General features: G+C 44.7%; 1 protein-coding gene across 3 annotated transcripts in view; it reads right to left on the bottom strand.

The window, feature by feature from the left end:
* Positions 1 to 8360, bottom strand: part of FYB1 (FYN binding protein 1) — a 268086-nt gene extending 259726 nt beyond the window's left edge. For 2 of the 3 annotated variants that reach the window (XM_073681940.1, XM_073681913.1), the window contains exon 1: positions 8237 to 8360. In XM_073681940.1, coding sequence (XP_073538041.1) covers positions 8237 to 8239 — 3 coding nt within the window. In that variant the 5' untranslated portion in view covers positions 8240 to 8360. Of the gene's footprint in view, positions 1 to 4673; positions 4777 to 8236 lie in introns of all 3 variants that reach the window. The other variant, XM_073681921.1, reaches the window with a different exon arrangement.
* Between the last annotated feature and the right edge of the window lie 15884 nt (positions 8361 to 24244).

Here is a 24244-nt window from a genome sequence, read left to right on the forward strand (position 1 = left end):
AGTTTCTAAAATGGGGGTCACTTGTGGGGGAGCTCCAATGTTTAGGCACACAGGGGCTCTCCAAACGCAACATGGTGTCCGCTAACAATTTGAGCCGATTTTCCATTCAATTTGTTAGTGGACACCATGTCGCGTTTGGAGAGCCCCTGTGTGCCTAAACATTGGAGCTCCCCCACAAGTGACCCTATTTTGGAAACTAGACCCCAAAGGCACCTATCTAGATGCATAGTGAGCACTTGAAACCCCCAGGTGCTTCACAAATTGATTCGTAAAAATGAAAAAGTGGAAAAGAAAACACTTTTTCATTTTTACGGATTAATTTGTGAAGCACCTGGGGGTTCCAAGTGCTCACTATGCATCTAGATAGGTGCCTTCGGGGGTCTAGTTTCCAAAATGGGGTCACTTGTGGGGGAGCTCCAATGTTTAGACACACAGGGGCTCTCCAAACGCAACATGGTTCCAATTTGTTAGCGGACACCATGTTGCGTTTGGAGAGCCCCTGTGTGCCTAAACATTGGAGCTCCCCCACAAGTGACCCCATTTTGGAAACTAGACCCCCAAGGCACCTATCTGGATGCATAGTGAGCACTTGGAACCCCCAGGTGCTTCACAAATTGATTCGTAAAAATGAAAAAGTGGAAAAGAAAACACTTTTTTATTTTTACGGATTAATTTGTGAAGCACCTGGGGGCTCCAAGTGCTCACTATGCATCTAGATAGGTGCCTTCGGGGGTCTAGTTTCCAAAATGGGACCACTTGTGGGGGAGCTCCAATGTTTAGGCACACGGGCTCTCCAAACGCAACATGGTGTCCGCTAACAATTTGAGCCGATTTTCCATTCAATTTGTTAGTGGACACCATGTCGCGTTTGGAGAGCCCCTGTGTGCCTAAACATTGGAACTCCCCCACAAGTGACCCTATTTTGGAAACTAGACCCCCCAAGGCACCTATCTAGATGCATAGTGAGCACTTGGAACCCCCAGGTGCTTCACAAATTAATCCGTAAATATAAAAAAGTGTTTTTTTTTCCACCTTCTTCATTTTTACAAATCAATTTGTGAAGCACCTGGGGGTTCCAAGTGCTCACTATGCATCTAGATAGGTGCATTGGGGGGGTCTAGTTTCTAAAATGGGGGTCACTTGTGGGGGAGCTCCAATGTTTAGACACGCAGGGGCTCTCCAAACGCAACATGGTGTCCGCTAACAATTTGAGCCGATTTTCCATTCAATTTGTTAGTGGACACCATGTCGCATTTGGAGAGCCCCTGTGTGCTTAAACATTGGAGCTCCCCCACAAGTGACCCCATTTTGGAAACTAGACCCCCAAAGTCACCTATCTAGATGCATATTGAGCACTTGGAACCCCCAGGTGCTTCACAAATTGATTCGTAAAAATGAAAAAGTGGAAAAAAAAATACTTTTTCATTTTTACGGATTAATTTGTGAAGTACCTGGGGGTTCAAAATGCTCACCATCCATCTAGATAAGTTCCCAGGGGGTCTAGTTTCCAAAATGGGGTCACTTGTGGGGGGTTTCCACTGTTTAGGCACATCAGGGGCTATCCAAACGCAGCATGGCGTCCGCTAAGTATTCAACCAAATTTTACAATCGAAAATTCAAATGGCGCTCCTTCCCTTCTGAGCCCTGCCGTGCGCCCAAACAGTGTTTTTTCCCCACATATGGGGTATCTGCGTGCCCAGGGGAAATTGCACAACAAATTTTGGGGTCCATTTTTTCCTGTTACCCCTGCGAAAATAAAAAAAATTGAGTCTAAAGTAACATTTTTGTGAAAAAAGTTAAATGTTCAGTTTTTTCTTCCACATTCCAAAAATTCCTGTGAAGCACCTGAAGGGTTAATAAAGATCTTGAATGTGGTTTTGAGCACCTTGAGGGGTGCAGTTTTTAGAATGGTGTCACTTTTGGGTATTTTCTGTCATAAAGACCCCTCAAAGTGACTTCAAATGTGATGTGGTCCCTAGAAAAATGGTTTTGTAAATTTTGTTGGAAAAATGAGAAATCGCTGGTCAACTTTTAACCCTTATAGCTCCATAACAGAAAAAAATGTTGATTCCAAAATTGTGCTGATATAAAGTAAACATGTGGGAAATGTTATTTATTAACTATTTTGTGTGACAGATCTCTCTGATTTAAGAGCATGAAAATTAAAATTTTGAAAATTGCAAAATTTTCCCCAAATTTCAGTTTTTTTCACAAATAAACGCAAGTGATATCAAAGAAATTTTACCACAATCATGAAGTACAATATGTCACGAAAAAACAGTCTCAGAATCAGGGGGATCCGTTGAAGCGTTCCAGAGTAATTACCCCATAAAGTGACAGTGGTCAGAATTGTAAAAATTGTCCTGGTCATTAACGTGCAAACCACCTTGGGTTGTAAAGGGGTTAATTGACCGCCCTGGGTCACAGACTGGGTTACTGCCACCATGACATCCCCCAGCATCGACCGGCCCGCTACCGAGTACCCCATGGCCCAGGGGGCGCGTCAATAGCAGGGAATCTGCACCAAACTTGGGAAAAACATACGAGTTTTTAAAGACTGAAAACGTGAAGTCGATGTGAGAACCCTGGAGGAAAGAGAAAACTCAGGACTTGTTACATGAGAATCCAATCATGTGAATGAAAACGTATGGGGACATTGAGGTTTACCCCATGAAAAGCTCCAATGTACAATTTAGGCTAACGTGTACAGGCGCAGGGTGAGCTGAGCTTTGCTTTCACTTTTCCTTATGCATATGCTAATATTTGTTTTTGGCAATGCCGGTTGTTTGACTTCTCTATTTAACCTTGGATTTTGGACCCTCCTCAGCTCTGAATTTAGTCTTTTCTCAGCCGGGATACATGTAAGGTTCAGATACAAGTAGTCAGCCCTGTTCATATGAGCAACAGAAAGCTGCACTAACATTTAAGTGTAACTTCAGTTGCAGGTGACTTTTCCGTGTAAGCGGTCATGTGTGTACATGAGGAAAAACATTTCTCCTGGCCATTATATGACTTGTATCCTGCATTTATAGCAGTTTTTCCTTTTGCACTAGAAGCCTCAGCAGTTTTTTTTATGCATCTCTGCTTTTGTCTCTCTTCAGATCCTGCCCTCACCATAGACTTCTATAAGCACTAGAAGCCTCAGAAGTTTTTCTTTGTGTCTCTGCTTCTGTCTCCCTCCAGATCCTGTCCTCACCATAGACTTATATAAGCACTAGAAGCCTCAGCAGTTTTTTTATGTGTCTCTGCTTTTGTCTCTCTTCAGATCCTGCCCTCACCATAGACTTCTATAAGCACTAGAAGCCTCAGAAGCTTTTTTTTATGTGTCTCTGCTTCTGTCTCCCTTCAGATCCTGCCCTCACCATAGACTTCTATAAGCACTATAAGCCTCAGCAGTTTTTTTTTGTGTCTCTGCTTTTGTCTGCCTTCAGATCCTGCGCTCACCATAGACTTCTATAAGCACTAGAAGCCTCAGAAGTTTTTCTTTATGTGTCTCTGCTTCTGTCTCCCTTCAGATCCTGCCTTCACCATAGACTTCTATAAGCACTAGAAGCCTCAGCAGTTTTTCTTTATGTGTCTCTGCTTCTGTCTCCTTTCAGAACCTGCCCTCATCATAGACTTCTACAAGCACTAGAAGCCTCAGCAGTTTTTCTTTATGTCTCTGCTTATGTCTCTCTTTAGATCCTCCCCTCACCATAGACTTCTATAAGCACTAGGCACCTCAGAAGCTTTTCTTTATGTGTCTCTGCTTCTGTCTCCCTTCAGATCCTGTCCTCACCATAGACTTGTATAAGCAATAGAAGCCTCAGCAGTTTTTCTTTATGTGTCTCTGCTTCTGTCTCCCTTCAGATCCTGCCCTCATCATAGACTTCTATAAGCACTAGAAGCCTCAGCAGTTTTTCTTTATGTCTCTGCTTCTGTCTCTCTTTAGATCCTGCCCTCACCATAGACTTCTATAAGCACTAGAAGCCTCAGAAGCTTTTCTTTATGTGTCTCTGCTTCTATCTTCCTTCAGATTCTGTCCTCACCATAGACTTCCATAAGTAACTGGTGTAATTTGATCCTTCACTGCAGACAGATCTGTAGACCTATTTGAGCATTTTTTTTCAAAGTGAATAAACAGTGCATAAGAGAAGAGACTAGGAAGTGAGAGAAGAAGCAAATTTCACTAAAAAGATATATTACAAAGTTTTTTTCTCTTCACTTGCACTAATGATTTATAAAAAAAATTAATGATTACTATTAATTACTATTTATTTATTTCTTTAAATCTCGCACCTTCTTGCTATTAAACAAGTTTCATTTGTAAGGTTTAAGGCCTTGGATCTGCAACAATGGATAGCGCTTCCATTGGACAACCTCAATGTTTTCCTCGGGATAATACAAATTTACAACAATGGCAAAAAAAATTGACTTTATTGGAATTCTTCCGATTGTTACAAGTCACCCATAAATTTTCCTTTGTAGGAAAACTTCAAGTTTGCAACAGTCTATGATTTTATAGTAATTAACGTGTAAACATAAGTCATCATGGAGCATTCCTTCTTAAAGGACACAGAAAATTACCTATTTTTGTAAATCAAATTTTCATTTTAAATGTGTTTTATTTAATTTTTGATATTTTTTTTAAATTATAATCCGTATAAAAAAAACAGAAATCATGCAATTCTTACACTGGCCACTGGGGTTCATTTTAGTCTCGTTCTTGCTGTTCTTTACAGAAGACTTTTCAGCAGTCTCATTAGCATCACAGAGAGGATTAAAATGACAGATCTTCTACATAAAAGATAGGGTGTGAGTTTGTTTATTGCCTGCTAATATACATACGAAGACATTAGCATTTAGAATTGATAAATGTAGAGGGTGTGAAAATAGCAACATTTCTCTATATGCTCGAAACATTTTTAAAGGGGATGTCTATGATTATAAAAATGTGTTTGCTTTCTTCCCGATGTGTCTGATGTTTCAGCTCAGCTTTCTCTAATTTGCTCCCCCTTTAGCTTTGAGAAAAAACGTGTTCTCGTTCACTGGTGCAATCAAATTTAGTGAAACTGGTGAAATATTAAAATTGTATTGGATGGAATTCAGAAAGGACTGAATGACAAAAAAATGGAGATAGAAAGTCGCAAATTCTTAAATGGGATCTGTCAGCAGGTTTTTGCTATTTAACCTGAGAGCAGCATAATATAGGGGCTGAGAACCTGATTCCAGCGATGTGTCACTTGCTCAGCAGCTTCTTGTAGTTTCAATGCAATCAGTGTTTTATCAGCAGGAGATAATCACTGCAGGACTACGTATCTTGTGCCAGACAGTCCAGCTAATCTGTGTAACCCCGCCCCCACCAGTGATTGGCTGCTTGCTGACAATGTACACAGGAAGCTTCCAATCAGTGGTGGGGGGCGGGGTTATGCACAGCTCAACATTTCGAGCTTTGCTACATCTACAGCAAAGAAAACTGTGATTGTATCAAAACTGCGCAAGCATCTTAGTAAGTGACACATCACTGGAATCAGAGTCTCTGCTACTCATTTACATTGCTAACCACTTTGACACCCAATTTTTCCAAAGTGCCAAGAGAGGCACAAAACTGTAAAACGTCACACATTTTTGCAATAAAAATGAAGTGTGCCAAAATGTGTAACTTTTTGATACCAGAAAACTGGCGCCTAGACCACCATAGATCATACACGGGCAACTGAATATTACTCCTCTTATTCCAGCGGACTCAGGACCAAGACTGGGACATAAAACCTGATTCTTGATGAATTCTTCCCAAAGTTTATTAGAAAGTTGTAGAACTTTTTACTTTTACAATTGTAGCATTTTTTTTTTCAGTGATACATTGCTGCCTTTTTCTAACATTCCGCACTTCAAATTTTTCTACAAATTACATTTGGGTTGAAATTTTTGAGAAATTGACACGCAGAGAACATCACAGCGTAATCATTCTCACATAAAAGAGGAAGAATGTTTTCACATTTATATTACGTAAGTACAACCGAATTAAAGATAATGTTCTGCGATGAATACATTAATATGGTGGCAAATAATACGAATAGATCCTCCTGAGAATCAGCCTCAAGATCATGTTATGAGCACATAGGAGGGTTGATCCTACTGACAGATGCACTTTAAATGCATATATTTTTAGTTAAAATACACTTTTCAAATAGGATGCAGTTATAAATTTTGGATCGTTTGTCTTCTACATCCTCAATATATCACTGTACATAGCAGAATGTCGAAGGAGTTAACAGTGAATCCGTCAGTGAGCTCATTCGAGGTCTGTCAATTTTGATTTGGTCATGAATCAGCTTAGAAAATGGATTAGGAGAGGAAAGATAAAGCGTACAGACCAGAAGACAAGCTCCCTGATCAATGACACTGAACCATCTTTATGAACTTGCAAATTGTACTTTGATGTGGTCATGAATCAGCTTAAAAGATGAATCAGGAGAAGAGGGATAAGCTATAGAGTCCAGAGAACGCGCTCACTGACAGATCAATGGCAACTCTTTCTGCAGTCTGTTATGTACAATGATAAATAGAGGATGTAGAAGCTAAAGGATGCAATTTTTTTGAAGACACCTTAGTGCAAAAATGCTTTGGAGCCTAAAAATAAATCCAATTGTGCCCAATCATTCTGCCGCACAGCATCAAAGTAACAACCTCATACAGGGATTGAAGGATATGGACACTTTGGGGGCTTTTCTTTCTTTATATATGTGCATTTTTTTCCATACAATGTAATTATAAATGTTGGAGTGTTTGTCTTCTGCAGCATCTACGTATCACGGTACATACACAAGCAGACAGCAGAATAAGTTACCAGTTTATCCCTCAGAAAGCTCATTCTCTGGTTTAAAAACTTGTATTTCACTTCTCCTGAACTCAGGATGAAAGTTGACCTTAGAAAGTAGTCCATAGAACTGTTTCACTCACAGAGTCTCCGTTAACTCATTCTGAAGTCTGCCTTGTACAGTCATAAATATAGGATGCAGAAAACAAATGCTACCAAATTTTGAATGAAACAATGTTGCAGAAGGTAAGAGTCGTAGCCCATAGAACTACTTCACTGACAGAGTCTCTGTTAACTCATTCTGCAGTCTGCCATGTACAGCGATAAATATAGGATGCAGAAAACAAACACTACCAAATTTTGAATGAAACAATGTTGCAGAAGGTAAGAGTCGTAGCCCATAGAACTATTTCACTGATAGAGTCTCTGTTAACTGATTCTGAAGTCTGCCATGTACAGTGATAAATATAGGATGCAGAAAACAAACACTACCAAATTTTGAATGAAACAATGTTGCATAAGGTAAGAGTCTTAGCCCATAGAACTATTTCACTGATAGAGTCTCTGTTAACTCATTCTGAAGTCTGCCATGTACAGCGATAAATATAGGATGCAGAAAACAAACACTACCAAATTTTGAATGAAACAATGTTGCATAAGGTAAGAGTCTTAGCCCATAGAACTATTTCACTGATAGAGTCTCTGTTAACTCATTCTGAAGTCTGCCATGTACAGCGATAAATATAGGATGCAGAAAACAAACACTACCAAATTTTGAATGAAACAATGTTGCAGAAGGTAAGAGTCGTAGCCCATAGAACTACTTCATTGACAGAGTCTCTGTTAACTCATTCTGCAGTCTGCCATGTACAGCGATAAATATAGGATGCAGAAAACAAACACTACCAAATTTTGAATGAAACAATGTTGCGGAAGGTAAGAGTCGTAGCCCATAGAACTATTTCACTGATAGAGTCTCCGTTAACTCATTCTGCAGTCTGCTATGTACAGTGACAAATATAGGATGCGGAAAACAAATGCTAACAAATTTTGAATGAAACAATGTTGCAAAATTGCTTTTAAGCCCAAATTCTTGCTCCAAATGACGTCCATAGCCTTTAAATAATACTGCCATACAGTGCTAATATCACTTATTATAGTGCGCCCATATGAATGTAAAGCAACAGATAAACTTTCTCTGTCTCCTTGGACGGAGATGTAGTATTACTAGTATGCCCTTTCTTACAATAATCACTTCCCTGTTGTGATACACAGCTGACTGTGCACAGTTGTGATGTTTTTCTTCCGTTCCGCTGTGCACGGCAACGCTAAAGCAAATATCAATGTATCCGGATTTCAGAACAAGTAACAATAAGAACCTTTCGGGGACGGTAGCTTTTCCTGCTATAATGTAACGCGGTCACGCACCGTACTCACCATTGTGCTGCTGCGTGCACTGGCTGGCGGTGTAGTGTCGTCTGAGGCTTAATGATTATCCCTTCGCTTGGACTGGAAGCTGCGATCAGAACACTTCCTCTTTTTTTTTTTTGGCTTCTCTCTCATTCCCTCTTATCATAGATCCATTATCTGCCTTTACTATTGAAGATTGTTCCCTTTTTAAAAGATAATTATGTAACACTAGAAAAATGCATGTAACAGTGCAAGAGATGGTCAGCGCGGCCCCTACGGACAGACGTCAATCAGGAGCTCTCCCTGCGTTTCCTGCTTTCTGTATTTGCACAGTTTTATACACAGCGTCTTATATATTTCTTCAGGTATTCTAAAGAAACGTGGATGACATTTCCTTCTACTTTACCCTATACCTTGGACAGAACTGGTTTTCTCACGTATTAAATTACCTACTAAAACATTCAAATGCTAAAAGGAAAGTATCAAATATCACACAAATATTGGACAGATTTTCTTTGCATTTTCAGAACACGGGCAGAAGAAATGACCTAAAAGAAAATCCATAACCTATCCGCCAAATGTGAATATAGTCTAAGCCTTCCTCGCATTTTGTGTTAACGCTATACAGCTTCACTATTAGGCTAGAATCGCAGGACCGCATATTCTCTCATCCGAGAAAATCAGTCCGATTTGCTAAAACTATCAGAGTCTGATCAAAGAATGATCGGGCTGAGATCCGATTTTCTCGGAGGTGGAGAAATTTTTTTTTTTCCCCACCTTCTCCATTCTGATAGTCGATGTCATCCGAGTGTGGTCCGATGTTATCCACAGACCCATAGACTTGAATGGGCTGAGCGCGATCCGATAATCGGATGACGTTGAGCCGGACCTACTAATCCAAAGAGGGATACCACATGGCTCTGATCCGGCTACGGATTACTGACGTGGCCGCTTGACTAGAGTCCGTTGAGTCTTTTTGCTCAACTCTTCTTCTTCTTCAGATCCTTCATATCCATTAACCCTTTCTTCAAATAACATTCATCTTTGCATTCCTCCAGAACATCTGAGAGATAAAAAAAAATAATTATTGCAAATTTTAAAAAAATTCTAATTTTCTACCATGTTTTTGTCTACAGCACCAAAGCAGATCTATGCAGGTAACAAATGAACCATGCGATGCCTGATCTTTCGGTCATGCTCCCTCCTATTTGACTTCTACTTTTTCTCGACACCTGAAATGTTACCATAATTTATCTCCATTAATTGCTTTTTTTTTTTTACAAAATAAAAAATTAAAACAAATTCAGCGCAAATTTATAAGTATTAAAAGAAGGCAGCTACACACAGTACATCTCCTGCAAGGTCAAAAAGCAACCCACGTCCTGATATGAAGGTCAAGATTGATTCTCAAGAGCAGTGGTGGGGCATCTTTTTTCTTCCAAGGGCCATTTGGATATTTATATATCCTTCGGGGGCCGTACAAGTTGCGCTCTAACTCTGCCCACAAAGTACGTCCTGACACTGGTGTCAGTGCACAATCTTACATTGCACGCGCCTCAGCATTCAGTAGTGAACACAGGGTACACGTGCTCACAGAACAAGAAGAAATTTATGGGCTAGTGACCAGCAAAATACAGCTGCCGGCCCAAGCACTGTGGTCCTTGGGAATCTGCCCGGGGGCTGGATAAGAAGTCATCAAGAGCCGTAAACGGATCGCGGGCCTGAGGTTCCCCACCCTTGCTCAAGAGGGTAAAGAAATGCTCTCAGCGAAAAGCATATAAAATATATTCTTTAGTAGGGAAGAAAAATGTCTCTAGTGCCACCTATCTCTGGCTCCCACATAAGCCAAATTTTGTCACCGACAAAAAAGAGACCCTCCCATGTTGAGTCTTCTATTTCACCGGGCAAGTAAAAACCTTCTGTAAAAGCTCTTCATGCATTATGGCAACTTGCAAACCAGTGCTTACCTTCTGGTGACCTTCAGCTTTAGTCCATAATTCAAGCTTTTATATTAATTCTAGTCTTTTGTCTCCTGAGCTTGTGTTACATTTAGCTCTAACAGTGTTGTGGCTTTCCCCCAGGGTCAGTTGCAGGGAACTTGTGTTACATCTACCTCTGAAAGACTGACCTAGACTGGAATATGGAGCGATTTCTCCCATCTAAGCTCTTTAAGTCACTCATAAATGCCGGGCCCAAAATCCAGTAAAAAATAGTTGCCGCCATTGATTTGCATTGAATCGCTTAATATCCACATGACTACATGTGCACATGCAGATATTAAGCAATTCAATGTGCGGATGGTACCCGGGTCTGGAGAAGAGGAGATGCTCATCCGGACCCGAGTACCATAGAACCTGTAAAAAAAAGAATTTCAAATAAAAAATAAAGATTATACTTACCTTCCGATGGCCCCCGGTCTCCTCAGGGATGCATCCGGTCTCTTGTACGGCTCGCGATGGTCTAAAAGAACCTTCCATGACGTCATTTAGTCGGCGGTCGCGTGACCTGTCACATCACTAAATGACATCATGAAAGGTCCTTTCACACCACCGCGAGCCGTACAAGAGACCGGACGCAGCAGAGAAAAGACCGGGGGCCGTCAGAAGGTGAGTATAATCTTTATTTTTTACCATTTTTCTTCTTTTTTTTTTAAGCGCTTGATAACCTGCATGCAGAAATGCATGTGAAGAACGCTTGACAAATGCTTCTACCTGGCAGGAAAAACGCATGTAAAATCCGCATGCGTTTTTCCTGCCAGGGAGATGCGGAAAAAATCTTCAGCATTTCTGCATCTTGGGCACTTAGCCTAAAAGATTCTTGGCTCTCCCCAGGGTCAGTTGCAGGAGCTTGTGTTACATATACCTCTGCTAGATTCTTGGCTCTCCCCAGGGTCAGTTGCAGGAGCTTGTGTTACATATACCTCTGCTAGATTCTTGGCTGTGTCCAGGATCAGTTGCAGGGAGTTTGTACTATATCTACCTCTGCTAGATTCTTGGCTGTCCCCAGGGTCAGTTGCAGGAGCTTGTGTTACATCTACCTGTCTGTAACAGCTACTGAAGGTGACCTTGTGTCTCGTGACATAGGGACTGACATGGGAACGGACGAACGAGAAACTGACATATTAGGTGATGTGGGAGAAGACATTATAATGGACCTAGGTGACGTAGGAGGAACTGACGTACAAAGACCATTAAAAATAGAAGATTTAGAAGCTCAACTCCAAATTAAAGTTAGGAAAAATTTGTTAAAATTATACAAAATCATGCCAAAATATGATGTCAAAATCCATGTCTGTAGAAATTCAGAGATATTTGAGAGCTTTGCTGATAAGTTTGATTTAACCAATGAGGAGAGGAATCAATTATTTAAAATGTGGATTCCTGTGACATTTTCCAAATGTCTAATTTTAATGTCCTGTGAACATGACTCTCCTAAACAATGGACAAATGATTCTGACAGATTAAAATATTTGATTTACTGTGCAATTTAGGGTTTCCCGGACATAAAGGATCTTCAAAAATTAAGGATTGGTAGGAAAGAATGTACGTTTACATTCATGTCCATATTTGAACGGTTGTACAATACCCTCATCAAAAATGAGAAATTAAAACAAATTTTGTACAAAAATTAAAATTACTAAATTCGTCCTGTCACTTTATTGCATCACAAAAGGATCCTTTATTTAAATGTGCGCAGTCGCTTGATTTTGCTAGAAAACATGAGAATCGTGAAAAGAAAATACATCAAGCTAAGTTTGTAAAACCTGAAAAGGTAAAATCTTATCAAAAGCCAATATCAAACTCTGCTAAACTGAGTCATCCCCCTAATGAAATCTGTAAAATACGCAGAAGATTTCATATATGTTATAAGCCATATGAGATTATTCAAAAGTCAATTTCTTCACAGAAAGAGTTAAAGTTTCAAAGTTCTGTCCTTCTCTCCCTAAAAAGGAAAAAAATGGCGGAAATTGACAAACAGGGACAGGTGGGTCGACCAGGTCAGAGTAACATAATGGAATGTAAGCTGAAGACTCAGTCACCTGATCTCTTTAAGGCTGAAAAATGCCTTTTCTGAATAGAGCTTTTTTGGACATTTTTGACAGAGAAAGATTTGGTTTAGGGAGTGGCTAAGGAAATACTGTAATTATATGCTGTATAAAAGTGTTATACAACGTATCAATAGTTATTTATAATCTTATACAGTAAAATTATAGCTACATAGTTTTTGTAAATTTATATATTTATAGTCATATAATTCAAATTTGATTCATTAATAAATTAGAACTTCATATATAAATTAAAGTAACAAATATTTTGAATTACATTAGAGCCAATATACAGTATGTATAAGATATTTAAATTATTCTGTTTCTGTATGAATTGGATATTTAATCTTATCTTTTATGTTTCCTTAGAATTTTCATTTCAAAGCAGGATTTGATCAAACACCTCTTGCTTGGAGTTATTTCTTTATTTACACAGGAAGTTGCAATAACTGCATGATTTTATGTATCTAACATTTTAAAATAATAACAATATATAACTAACTAGATATTTTTATTGGTATATGGTCTCCCATGCTGGTATGTGCTGCCCCCATCCTGGTATTTGTGCTCCCCAATCCTGGAATTTGTGCTCCCCAATCCTGCCCCCCCATCCTGTTATGTGCTGCCCTCATCCCTATCCTGGTATGCATGGAACACCTCATCCCTATCCTGGTACGCATGGCACCCCTCACCCTCAATCCCGGCATGCATGGCACCCCTCATCCCCAATCCTGGCATGCATGGCACCCCTCATCCCCAATCCTGGCATGCATGGCACCCCTCATCCCCAATCCTGGCATGCATGGCACCCCTCATCCCCAATCCAGGCATGCATGGCACCCATCATCCCTAATCATGGTATGCATGGCACTGCTCATCCCACAATCCTGGTATGCATGGTACCCCTCATCCCCCAATCCTGGTATGCATGGTACACCTCATCCCCCAATCCTGGTATGTGTGGCCCCCTCATCCCCCAATCCTGTTATGCATGGTACCCCTCATCCCCAATCCTGGCATGCATGGCACCCCTCACCCCCAATCCTGGCATGCATGGCGCCCCTCATCCTGGTATGCATGGCTCCCTCATCCTGGTATGCATGGTACCCCTCATCCCTATCCTGGTATAGATGGTACCCCTCATCCCTATCCTGGTATACATGGCCCTCATCCGAATCCTGGTATGCATGGACCCCCCAGATCCTTATCCTGGTATGCATGGTACCCCTCACCCCTCAATCCTGGTATGCATGGTACCCCTCACCCCTCAATCCTGGTATGCATTTCACCCCTCTTCCCCCAATCCTGGTATGCATGGCACCCCTCATCCCCAATCCTGGTATGCATGGTACCCCTCATCCCCCAATCCTGGTATGCATGGTACCCTTCATCCCCCAATCGTGGTATGTATGGTACCCCTCATCCCCCAATCCTGGTATGCATGGCCCCCTCCTCCCCCAATCCTGGTATACATGGTACCCCTCATCCCTCAATCCTGATATGCATGGTCCCCTCATCCCCCATTCCTGGTATGCATGGTTCCCTGATCCCTCAATCCTGATATGCATGGTTCCCTCATCCATCAATCCTGGTATGCATGGTCCCCTCATCCCCCATTCCTGGTATGCATGGTCCCCTTATCTCCCCAATCCTAGTATTCATGGTACCCCTCATCCCCCCCAATCCTGTTATGTACGGTACCACTCATCCCTCAATCCTGATATGTATGGTACCCCTCATCCCCAATCCTGGTATGTGTGGCCCCCTCATCCCCCAATCCTGGTATGTGTGGCCCCCTCACCCCCAATCCTGGTATGTGTGACCCCCTCACCCCCTAATCCTGGTATGTGTGGCCCCCTCACCCCCCAATCTTGGTATGTGTGGCCCCCTCACCCCCAATCCTGGTATGCGTGGTACCCCTCATCCCCAATCCTGGTATGCATGGTCCCCTCATCCCTCAATCCTGGTATGCATGGTCCCCTCATCCCCCATTCCTGGTATGCATGGTCCCCTCATCCCCCCAATCCTGGTATGCATGGTACCCCTCTTCCCCCCAATCCTGGTATGTATGGTACCCCTCATCCCTCAATCCTGATATGTATGGTACCCCTCATCCCCCAATCCTGGTATGTGTGGCCCCCTCATCCCCCAATCCTGGTATGCATGGTACCCCTCATTGCCCAATCCTGGTATGCATGATACCCCTCACCCCTCAATCCTGGTATGCATGGTACCCCTCATCCCCCAATCCTGGTATGCATGGTACCCCTCATCCCTCAATCCTGATATGTATGGCACCCATCATCTCTAATCATGGTATGCATGCTCTCCTCATCCCACAATCCTAGTATGCATGGTACCCTTCATCCCCCAATCCTGGTATGCATGGTACCCCTCATCCCCCAATCCTGGTATGCATGGTACACCTCATCCCCCAATCCTGGTATGCGTGGCCCCCTCATCCCCCAATCTTAGTATGCATGGCACCCCTCATCCCCAATCCTGGTATGCATGGCACTCCTCATCCCCCAATCCTGGTATGCATGGTACCCCTCATCCCCCAATCCTGGTATACATGGTACCCCTCATCCCCCAATCCTGGTATGCATGGTACCCCTCATCCCCCAATCCTGGTATGCATGGTACCCTTCATCCCCCAATCCTGGTATGTATGGTACCCATCATCCCCCAATCCTGGTATGCATGGCCCCCTTCTCCCCCAATCCTGGTATGCATGGTACCCCGCATCCCTCAATCCTGATATGCATGGTCCCCTCATCCCCTATTCCTGGTATGCATGGTTCCCTGATCCCTCAATCCTGGTATGCATGGCCCCCTTCTCCCCCAATCCTGGTATGCATGGTACCCCGCATCCCTCAATCCTGATATGCATGGTCCCCTCATCCCCTATTCCTGGTATGCATGGTTCCCTCATCCCCCATTCCTGGTATGCATGGTCCCCTCATCCCCCCAATCCTAGTATTCATGGTACCCCTCATCCCCCCAATTCTGTTATGTATGGTACCCCTCATCCCTCAATCCTGATATGTATGGTACCCCTCATCCCCCAATCCTGGTTTGTGTGGCCCCCTCATCCCCCAATCCTGGTATGTGTGGCCCCCTCACCACCCAATCCTGGTATGTGTGGCCCCCTCACCCCCTAATCCTGGTATGTGTGGCCCCCTCACCCCCCAATCCTGTTATGTGTGGCCCCATCACCCCCAATCCTGGTATGCGTGGTACCCCTCATTCCCCAATCCTGGTATGCGTGGTACCCTTCATCCCCCAATCCTGGTATGCATGGTACACCTCATCCCCAATCCTGGTATGCAGGGTCCTTTCACCCCAAATCCTGGTATGCGTGGTACCCCTCATCCCCAATCCTGGTATGCATGGTCCCCTCATCCCTCAATCCTGGTATGCATGGTCCCCTCATCCCCCCAATCCTGGTATGCATGGTACCCCTCTTTCCCCCAATCCTGGTATGTATGGTACCCCTCATCCCTCAATCCTGATATGTATGGTACCCCTCATCCCCCAATCCGGGTATGTGTGGCCCCCTCATCCGCCAATCCTGGTATGCATGATACCCTTCATTGCCCAATCCTGGTATGCATGGTACCCCTCACCCCTCAATCCTGGTATGCATGGTACCCCTCATCCCCCAATCCTGGTATGCATGGTACCCCTCATCCCTCAATCCTGATATGTATGGTACCCCTCATCCCCCAATCTGGTATGCATGGTCCCCTCATCCCCCAATCCTGGTATGCATGGTACCCCTCATTGCCCAATCCTGGTATGCATGGTACCCCTCACCCCTCAATCCTGGTAGGCATGGTCCCCTCATCCCCCATTCCTGGTATGCATGGTCCTCTCATCCCCCCAATCCTGGTATACATGGTACCCCTCATTGCCCAATCCTGGTATGCATGGTACCCCTCACCCCTCAATCCTGGTATGCATGGTACCCCTCATCCCCCAATCCTGGTATGCATGGTACCCCTCATCCCCCAATCCTGGTATGCATGGTACCCCTCACCCACCAATCCTGGTATGCATGGTACCCCTCATCCCCCAATCCTGGTATGCATGGTACCCCTCATCCCCCAATCCTGGTATACGTGGTAACCCTCATTCCCCTAATCCTGGTATGCATGGTACCCCTCATCCCCCAATCCTGGTATACGTGGTAACCCTCATTCCCCTAATCCTGGTATGCATGGTCCCCTCATCCTGGTATGAATGGTATCCTCTGCACACTGTAATGCAGCAGCTTGCTAGCATTACTGTAAATGGTCCAGGATGTGTTTACCGGACCATGTACCTTCCCCTTTAACTGACTGGTCACATGACCGTGACATCACACAGGTCCTGAAGCACACAGTTAAGGTCCTGTCAGTATGTGTATGTGTGTGTGTGCACGGGATGCATATATAAACCCTGCTTAATTTGAGACAGGTGTGTTCGGTGTGAGGCGTGAGGCCTGTGCTCCGTGTGTGTGAGACACCGTTTGTGAGAGGCTTAGTGAGGCCAAGAGTGAAGCCTGGCAGCCTGAAAGGCCGAGCCCGGATCCTGTGCGTGGATGCCAGTGGCCTTTGAGGGAGAGCCGGCTTGTTGAGGAACCCTGAAAAGCGCAGGCTGGATGTCAAGTGTGGAACACATACCAGTAGCCTACGAGGGGACGACGGCTAGAGACCCCTACCTGGGAAGCCACAAAGCCACAGTGGTGGCCAGCGTAATGGTCTGAGACAGCTAAACCCGGCAAAGGTAATACCCTGTGTTATATGGACATTGTGATATGAACATTGCTATTTTTACCTTGCCGTAAGCTGTAACCTGGAGCAAGTGGGCCTGTGTGCCGCTTGGCTCATGAACATTGTGTTAATGTGTGTCGGCGTGCCACGGAGTTGGACCCGGCGAACTGTGGCTTATGAAGTAATAAACTGCAGCATTGTGAGAAAATACGTAAAGACATTGCACGTGTGCATTGATTGACGCAGCGAAGCGAGTAACCCCAGTATGATGACTAGCGCTGCCTTACAACACATACAAAAAAAATAAACACTTATACTCACCTTTTTTCCCTGTGCTCCAGTGCTGCGGTGACCTCTTCTGCCAGAGGCCGGGGAAGGAGTGCGGCGCCTGAGCACCGCGCTGTCTGGCGCCATTTTACTGAAGACACACTGTAAACTGATATGAAATTCAATCTATTATTATACATTTAGGGTATATAGTTAGTGCCATATATGAAGAACAGATGCTATGAAGGGAATATATAACCCACGTGAGTCACAGGGAGGGGATCTCTTGCCACTTCACACTACATCAGGTGAAGGATCTACATGCTGGAGAAAACAGCTGACAATGTCCGAGTAGGCCGACATATGCTTGACAAGGACAGACAAACTACCATTCCGAATTCAAGGAAAGATGGACACTCATGAATCAATCACTATGTAACTATTTCACCTATTTTATGTAACTACTGCAATTATTCTTTTTAATGGACAATCCAAGAATAAACCGCTACATTTTTCTATAAGATTTTGTGATGTTCTCTTGAAGAATCACATCTGTTATATAATGTACTGAAATAAGTATATTTAACAATGTTACATCTACTTCTGCTAGATTCCTGGCTGTGCCTAGGGTCAGTTGCAGGGAGCTTGTGTTACATCTACCTCTGTTAGATTCTTGGCTGTCCCCAGGGTCAATTGCAGGGAACTTGTATTATATCTACCTCTGCTAGATTCTAGGCTGTCCCCAGGGTCAGTTGCAGGGAGCTTATGTTACTTCTACCTCTGCTAGATTCTTGGCTGTCCTCAGGGTCAGTGGCAAGGAGCTTATATTACATCTACCTCTGCTAGATTCTTGGCTGTGTCCAGGGTGAATTGCAGGAGCTTATGTTACATCTACCTGTGCTATATTATTGGCTCTCCCCAGGGTCAGTTGCAGGGAGCTTATGTTATATCTACCTCTGCTAGATTCATGGCTCTCCCCATGGTCAGTTGCAGGGAGCTTGTGTTACATCTAACATCTAACTCTGACAGATTCTTGTCTGTCCCCAGGGTCAGTTGCAGGGAATTTGTACTATATCTACCTCTGCTAGATTCTTGGCTGTCCCCAGGGTCAGTTGCAGGGAACTTGTATTATATCTACCTCTGCTAGATTCTTGGCTGTCCCCAGGGTCAGTTGCAGGGAGCTTATGTTACATCAACCTCTGCTAGATTCTTGGCTGTATCCAGGGTCAGTTGCAGGGAGCTTGTGTTACATCTACCTCTGATAAATTCTTGGCTGTGTCCAGGGTGAATTGCAGGAGCTTATGTTACATCTACCTGTGCTATATTATTGGCTCTCCCCAGGGTCAGTTGCAGGGAGCTTATGTTATGTTATATCTACCTCTGCTAGATTCATGGCTCTCCCCAGGGTCAGTTGCAGGGAGCTTGTGTTACATCTAACTCTGCCAGATTCTTGTCTGTCCCCAGGGTCAGTTGCAGGGAGTTTGTACTATATCTACCTCTGCTAGATTCTTGGCTGTCCCCAGGGTCAGTTGCAGGAAGCTTGTGTTACATCTACCTCTGCTAGATTCTTGGCTGTGTCCAGGATCAGTTGCAGGGAGCTTGTGTTACATTTACCTCTGCTAGATTCTTGGCTGTCCCCAGGGTCAGTTGCAGGGAACTTGTATTATATCTACCTCTGCTAGATTCTTGGCTGTCCCCAGGGTCAGTTGCAGGGAGCTTATGTTACATCAACCTCTGCTAGATTCTTGGCTGTGTCCAGGGTCAGTTGCAGGGAGCTTGTGTTACATCTACCTCTGATAGATTCTTGGCTGTGTCCAGGGTGAATTGCAGGAGCTTATGTTACATCTACCTGTGCTATATTATTGGCTCTCCCCAGGGTCAGTTGCAGGGAGCTTATGTTATGTTATATCTACCTCTGCTAGATTCATGGCTCTCCCCAGGGTCAGTTGCAGGGAGTTTGTGTTACATCTAACTCTGCCAGATCCTTGTCTGTCCCCAGGGTCAGTTGCAGGGAGTTTGTACTATATCTACCTCTGCTAGATTCTTGGCTGTCCCCAGGGTCAGTTGCAGAAAGCTTGTGTTACATCTACCTCTGCTAGATTCTTGGCTGTGTCCAGGATCAGTTGCAGGGAGCTTGTGTTACATCTACCTCTGCTAGATTCTTGGCTGTGTCCAGGATCAGTTGCAGGGAGCTTGTGTTACATCTACCTCTGCTAGATTCTTGGCTGTCCCCAGGGTCAGTTGCAGGGAGCTTGTGTTACATTTACCTCTGCTAGATTCTTGGCTGTGTCCAGGATCAGTTGCAGGGAGCTTGTGTTACATTTACCTCTGCTAGATTCTTTGCTGTGTCCAGGGTCAGTTGCAGGGAGCTTGTGTTACATCTACCTCTGCTAGATTCTTGGCTGTGTCCAGGATCAGTTGAAGGGAGCTTGTGTTACATTTACCTCTGCTAGATTCTTGGCTGTCCCCAGGGTCAGTTGCAGGGAGCTTGTGTTACATTTACCTCTGATAGATTCCTGGCTGTGTGCAGGGTCAGTGCAGGGAGCTTGTATGATATACTTCTGCTAACTTCTTGGCTGTCTCCAGAGTCATTAGCAGAAAGTCCTTAGGGTCTTTCATAGTCCAACATAGTACCAGCATAAAACTGGTGCAACACCATGTAGGCACCATACAAGATCCATTTCTACTGCATCCAATAATATTTGTACTAGTCAGATCATTTTTTTGGAGTATTCAAATATCTAATGAAAGTTTATCACCCAAGAGGTTGAACCATCCTGAAGAAAACCTTCTAAACTCAAGTCACTCCTGCAGAGCACTGTCAGCGAGTCTTCTAAGCCACCCAATGAAGAAAATGAAAAGTCCCCTATTGGTGATGATCAAAGTGGAAGTAGCTCAAGGAATGACTAAGTGGGTGCACCAGAACCCGTTATTATAAAGTATGTACTCAAAGTGTAACAAAGGTCATTGCAAAAAACATCAGAAACCCAACACTTAAAATTATTTTTAAGAATGCTAAAAACTGCAAATGCTACCAGAAAAAAATCCATCCAGACGAAAAAAAGGAAGGAATGACCAAAAATGCAAACTACTAAAACCAGTATTCAATTTTGTGTCAATGATGAAATACTGAAAAACACATTATTATTATTATACACCCGAGGATTTATATTTTTCACATACATTTCCAATGCTCATATTTGTACTTTTTTATAATCACTATCTTGAAATGATTTGTATGTGGGAAGCTGCACCGCCCTATTAGAAGTCTGAACATGACAAATAACTTACAATATTTTTGGAGTTTTATTGTATTAATGTTGACATAAAATCTTGAACTATGACAGTTCTCACACCGATCACGAGAGTACATAATAGGCTGATATTTCCTGGTTTCTGCTGCTTACTTGTAAGATTTGCTGTACAGACTGCAACAGCATAAGCAGAGTCATTTCATTATTATTGGAGGGCAGGGGAGCTACTGACAGCTCCAATTGTACTGTTGGAGACCTAGATAACAGGCTCTTTCTATTGCCTTTATTCATTGCAGCTGCCATAATGCACAAACCCTGCTGCACACTCTATACAGACAGGAAAGAAGTGTGTGCTCGAATATGGCCGCCTCTATACAGACAGGTAGGAAGTGTGTGCTCCAATATGGCCGCCTCTATACAGACAATACAGGAAGTGTGTGCTCCACTATGGCCGCCTCTATACAGACAATACAGGAAGTGTGTGCTCCAATATGGCCGCCTCTATACAGACAATACAGGAAGTGTGTGCTCCAATATGGCCACCTCTATCCAGACAGGTAGGAAGTGTGTGCTCCAATATGGCCGCCTTTATACAGACAATACAGGAAGTGTGTGCTCCAATATGGCCACCTCTATACAGACAGGTAGGAAGTGTGTGCTCCAATATGGCCACCTCTATACAGACAGGTAGGAAGTGAGTGCTCCAATATGGCCACCTTTATACAGACAATACAGGAGGTGTGTGCTCCAATATGGGCGCCTCTATACAGACAATACAGGAGGGAAGTGTGTGCTCCAATATGGCCTCCTCTATACAGACAATACAGGAGGGAAGTGTGTGCTCCAAAATGGCTGCCTCTATACAGACAATACAGGAGGTAAGTGTGTGATCCAATATGGCCACCTCTATACAGACAATACAGGAGGGAAGTGTGTGCTCTAATATGGCTGCCTTTATACATCCAATACAGGAGGGAAGTGTGTGCTCCAATATGGCCACCTCTATACAGACAATACAGGAAGTGTGTGCTCCAATATGGCCACCTCTATACAGACAATACAGGAAGTGTGTGCTCCAATATGGCCGCCTCTATACAGACAATACAGGAGGGAAGTGTGTGCTCCAATATGGCCACCTCTATACAGACAATACAGGAAGTGTGTGCTCCAATATGGCCGCCTCTATCCAGACAATGCAGGAAGTGTGTGCTCCAATATGGCCGCCTCTATACAGACAATGCAGGGAGTGTGTGCTCCAATATGGCCGCCTCTATCCAGACAATACAGGAAGTGTGTGCTCCAATATGGCTGCCTCTATACAGACAATACAGGAGGGTAGTGTGTGCTCCAATATGGCCGCCACTATACAGACAATACAGGAAGTGTGTGCTCCAATATGGCTGCCTCTATACAGACAATACTGGAGGGAAGTGTGTGCTCCAATATGGCCGCCTCTATGCAGACAATACAGGAAGTGTGTGCTCCAATATGGCCGCCTCTATACAGACAATACAGGAAGTGTGTGCTCCAATATGGCCGCCTCTATACAGACAATACAGGAAGTGTGTGCTCCAATATGGCCACCTCTATACAGACAATACTGGAAGTGTGTGCTCCAATATGGCCGCCTCTATACAGACAATACAGGAAGCGTGTGCTCCAATATGGCTGCCTCTATACAGACAGGAAGGAAGTGTGTGCTCCAAAATGGCCGCCTCTATACAGACAATACAGGAAGCGTGTGCTCCAATATGGCTGCCTCTATACAGACAGGAAGGTAGTGTGTGCTCCAATATGGCCGCCCCTATACAGACAATACAGGAAGTGTGTGCTCCAATATGGCCGCCTCTATACAGACAATACAGGAAGTGTGAGCTCCAATATGGCCGCCTCTATACAGACAATACAGGAGGGAAGTGTGTGCTCCAATATGGCTGCCTCTATACATCCAATACAGGAGGGAAGTGTGTGCTCCAATATGGCCGCCTCTATACAGACAATACAGGAAGTGTGTGCTACAATATGGCTGCCTCTATACAGACAATACAGGAGGTGTGTGCTCCAATATGGCCACCTTTATACAGACAATACAGGAAGTGTGTGCTCCAAAATGGCCGCCTCTATACAGACAATACAGGAAGCGTGTGCTCCAATATGGCCGCCCCTATACAGACAATACAGGAAGTGTGTGCTCCAAAATGGCCGCCTCTATACAGACAATACAGGAAGTGTGTGCTCCAATATGGCCGCCTCTATACAGACAATACAGGAGGGAAGTGTGTGCTCAAATATGGCTGCCTCTATACATCCAATACAGGAGGGAAGTGTGTGCTCCAATATGGCCATGTAATGCACACGCCCGGGCTGAGCGGCGTGTGCGTGTGATTCCACTGGACCGTGCCGGAGAGTGAATGCCTGGAGGGGCGTAACTAGGTATTCACCCGATCCGACCAGGGTCGCACGACGGCATACGACGCCAGTGCACCAAGGAGGAACCGAGCAGAGGGACCAGGTGCTACTCCAGGACAGACCCCGGACACGGCTGTTGACCCACACAGGGGAATACAGGAACAGACTGGTAGGCTGGCACACAGACTGGTGGGTATAGGCTGGCTCGACTGGGATGCAGGCAGGCGGGTATGCAGGCAGGGGGGTACAGGCAAGCACAGCTAGAGTGCAGACAGGGAGGCACTAGCAGGTAGGAACACAGGCGGGATAGGACCCTGTACACACTGGGACTCAGGAACAATACAGGCAGAGGGGTACAGGCAAGCACAGCTAGAGTGCAGACAGGGAGGCACTAGCAGGTAGGGACACTGGTGGGATAGGACCCAGTACACATTGGGACTCAGGAACAGAACCACAGATGTGGCGGACAAACACAGCAGAGTGAGGCCGCCCAGAGAGGTGAGCGAGACTGCCGGAGCAGTGAGCAAGAGTAAAGCAGGACGAGGCCGCCTGGAGCGGTGAGCAAGAGTGGAGCAAGACTGCCGGAGCAGTGAGCAAAAGGGTCAGAGCGGAGCAAGGCTGCCGGAGCAGTGAGCAAAAGTGTCAGAGCGGAGCAAGGCTGCCGGAGCAGCGAGCAAAAGGGTCAGAGCGGAGCAAGGCTGCCGGAGCAGCGAGCAAAGGAGCCAGAGCAGGCTAGAACCGCCGGAGCGGTGAGCAAAGGAGTCAGAGCAGGCTAGAACCGCCGGAGCGGTGAGCATAGGAGTCAGAGCAGGCTAGAACCGCCGGAGCGGTGAGCAAAGGAGACAGAGCAGGGGGGACAGGGCTCTGTTCACACGGAACAGACAGGAAGAGAAAGGCAGAGCCAGATACCCACAGGGTACTTGCAGTGAAGTAGCGAGTGGACCACAAACTCCCAAACGGGAGTACAGAGACAACAAGCAGGAGTTAGGTACGAGTTCAGACTCTGCAGAAAAAGGAAGGGAACGGACATAGAGAAAAAACAGGTAAAGGATAGGAGAGAGTTCAGACTGGAACTGAGTGTACGGAGGAGACCGACACTGCAGCGGGATACAGGAGCGGGTCTGGGAATACTGCCCCCAGAGAGGCAGGACGAACAGGCAAGGAGCGTGTTCAGACAGGACAGACAAGATACAGGAGCGGGTCTAGGTAATCGGCCCCTAGAAGGCGGGAGGAACAGGCTAGGAGCGTGTTCAGACAGGACAGACAAGATACAGGAGCGGGTCTAGGTAATCGGCCCCTAGAA

The sequence above is a fragment of the Phyllobates terribilis genome, unplaced genomic scaffold (assembly GCF_046119375.1).
Source record: "Phyllobates terribilis strain yellow unplaced genomic scaffold, ASM4611937v1 Scaffold_1__5_contigs__length_1240528914, whole genome shotgun sequence".
In the NCBI taxonomy this organism is placed as follows: Eukaryota; Metazoa; Chordata; class Amphibia; order Anura; family Dendrobatidae; genus Phyllobates; species Phyllobates terribilis.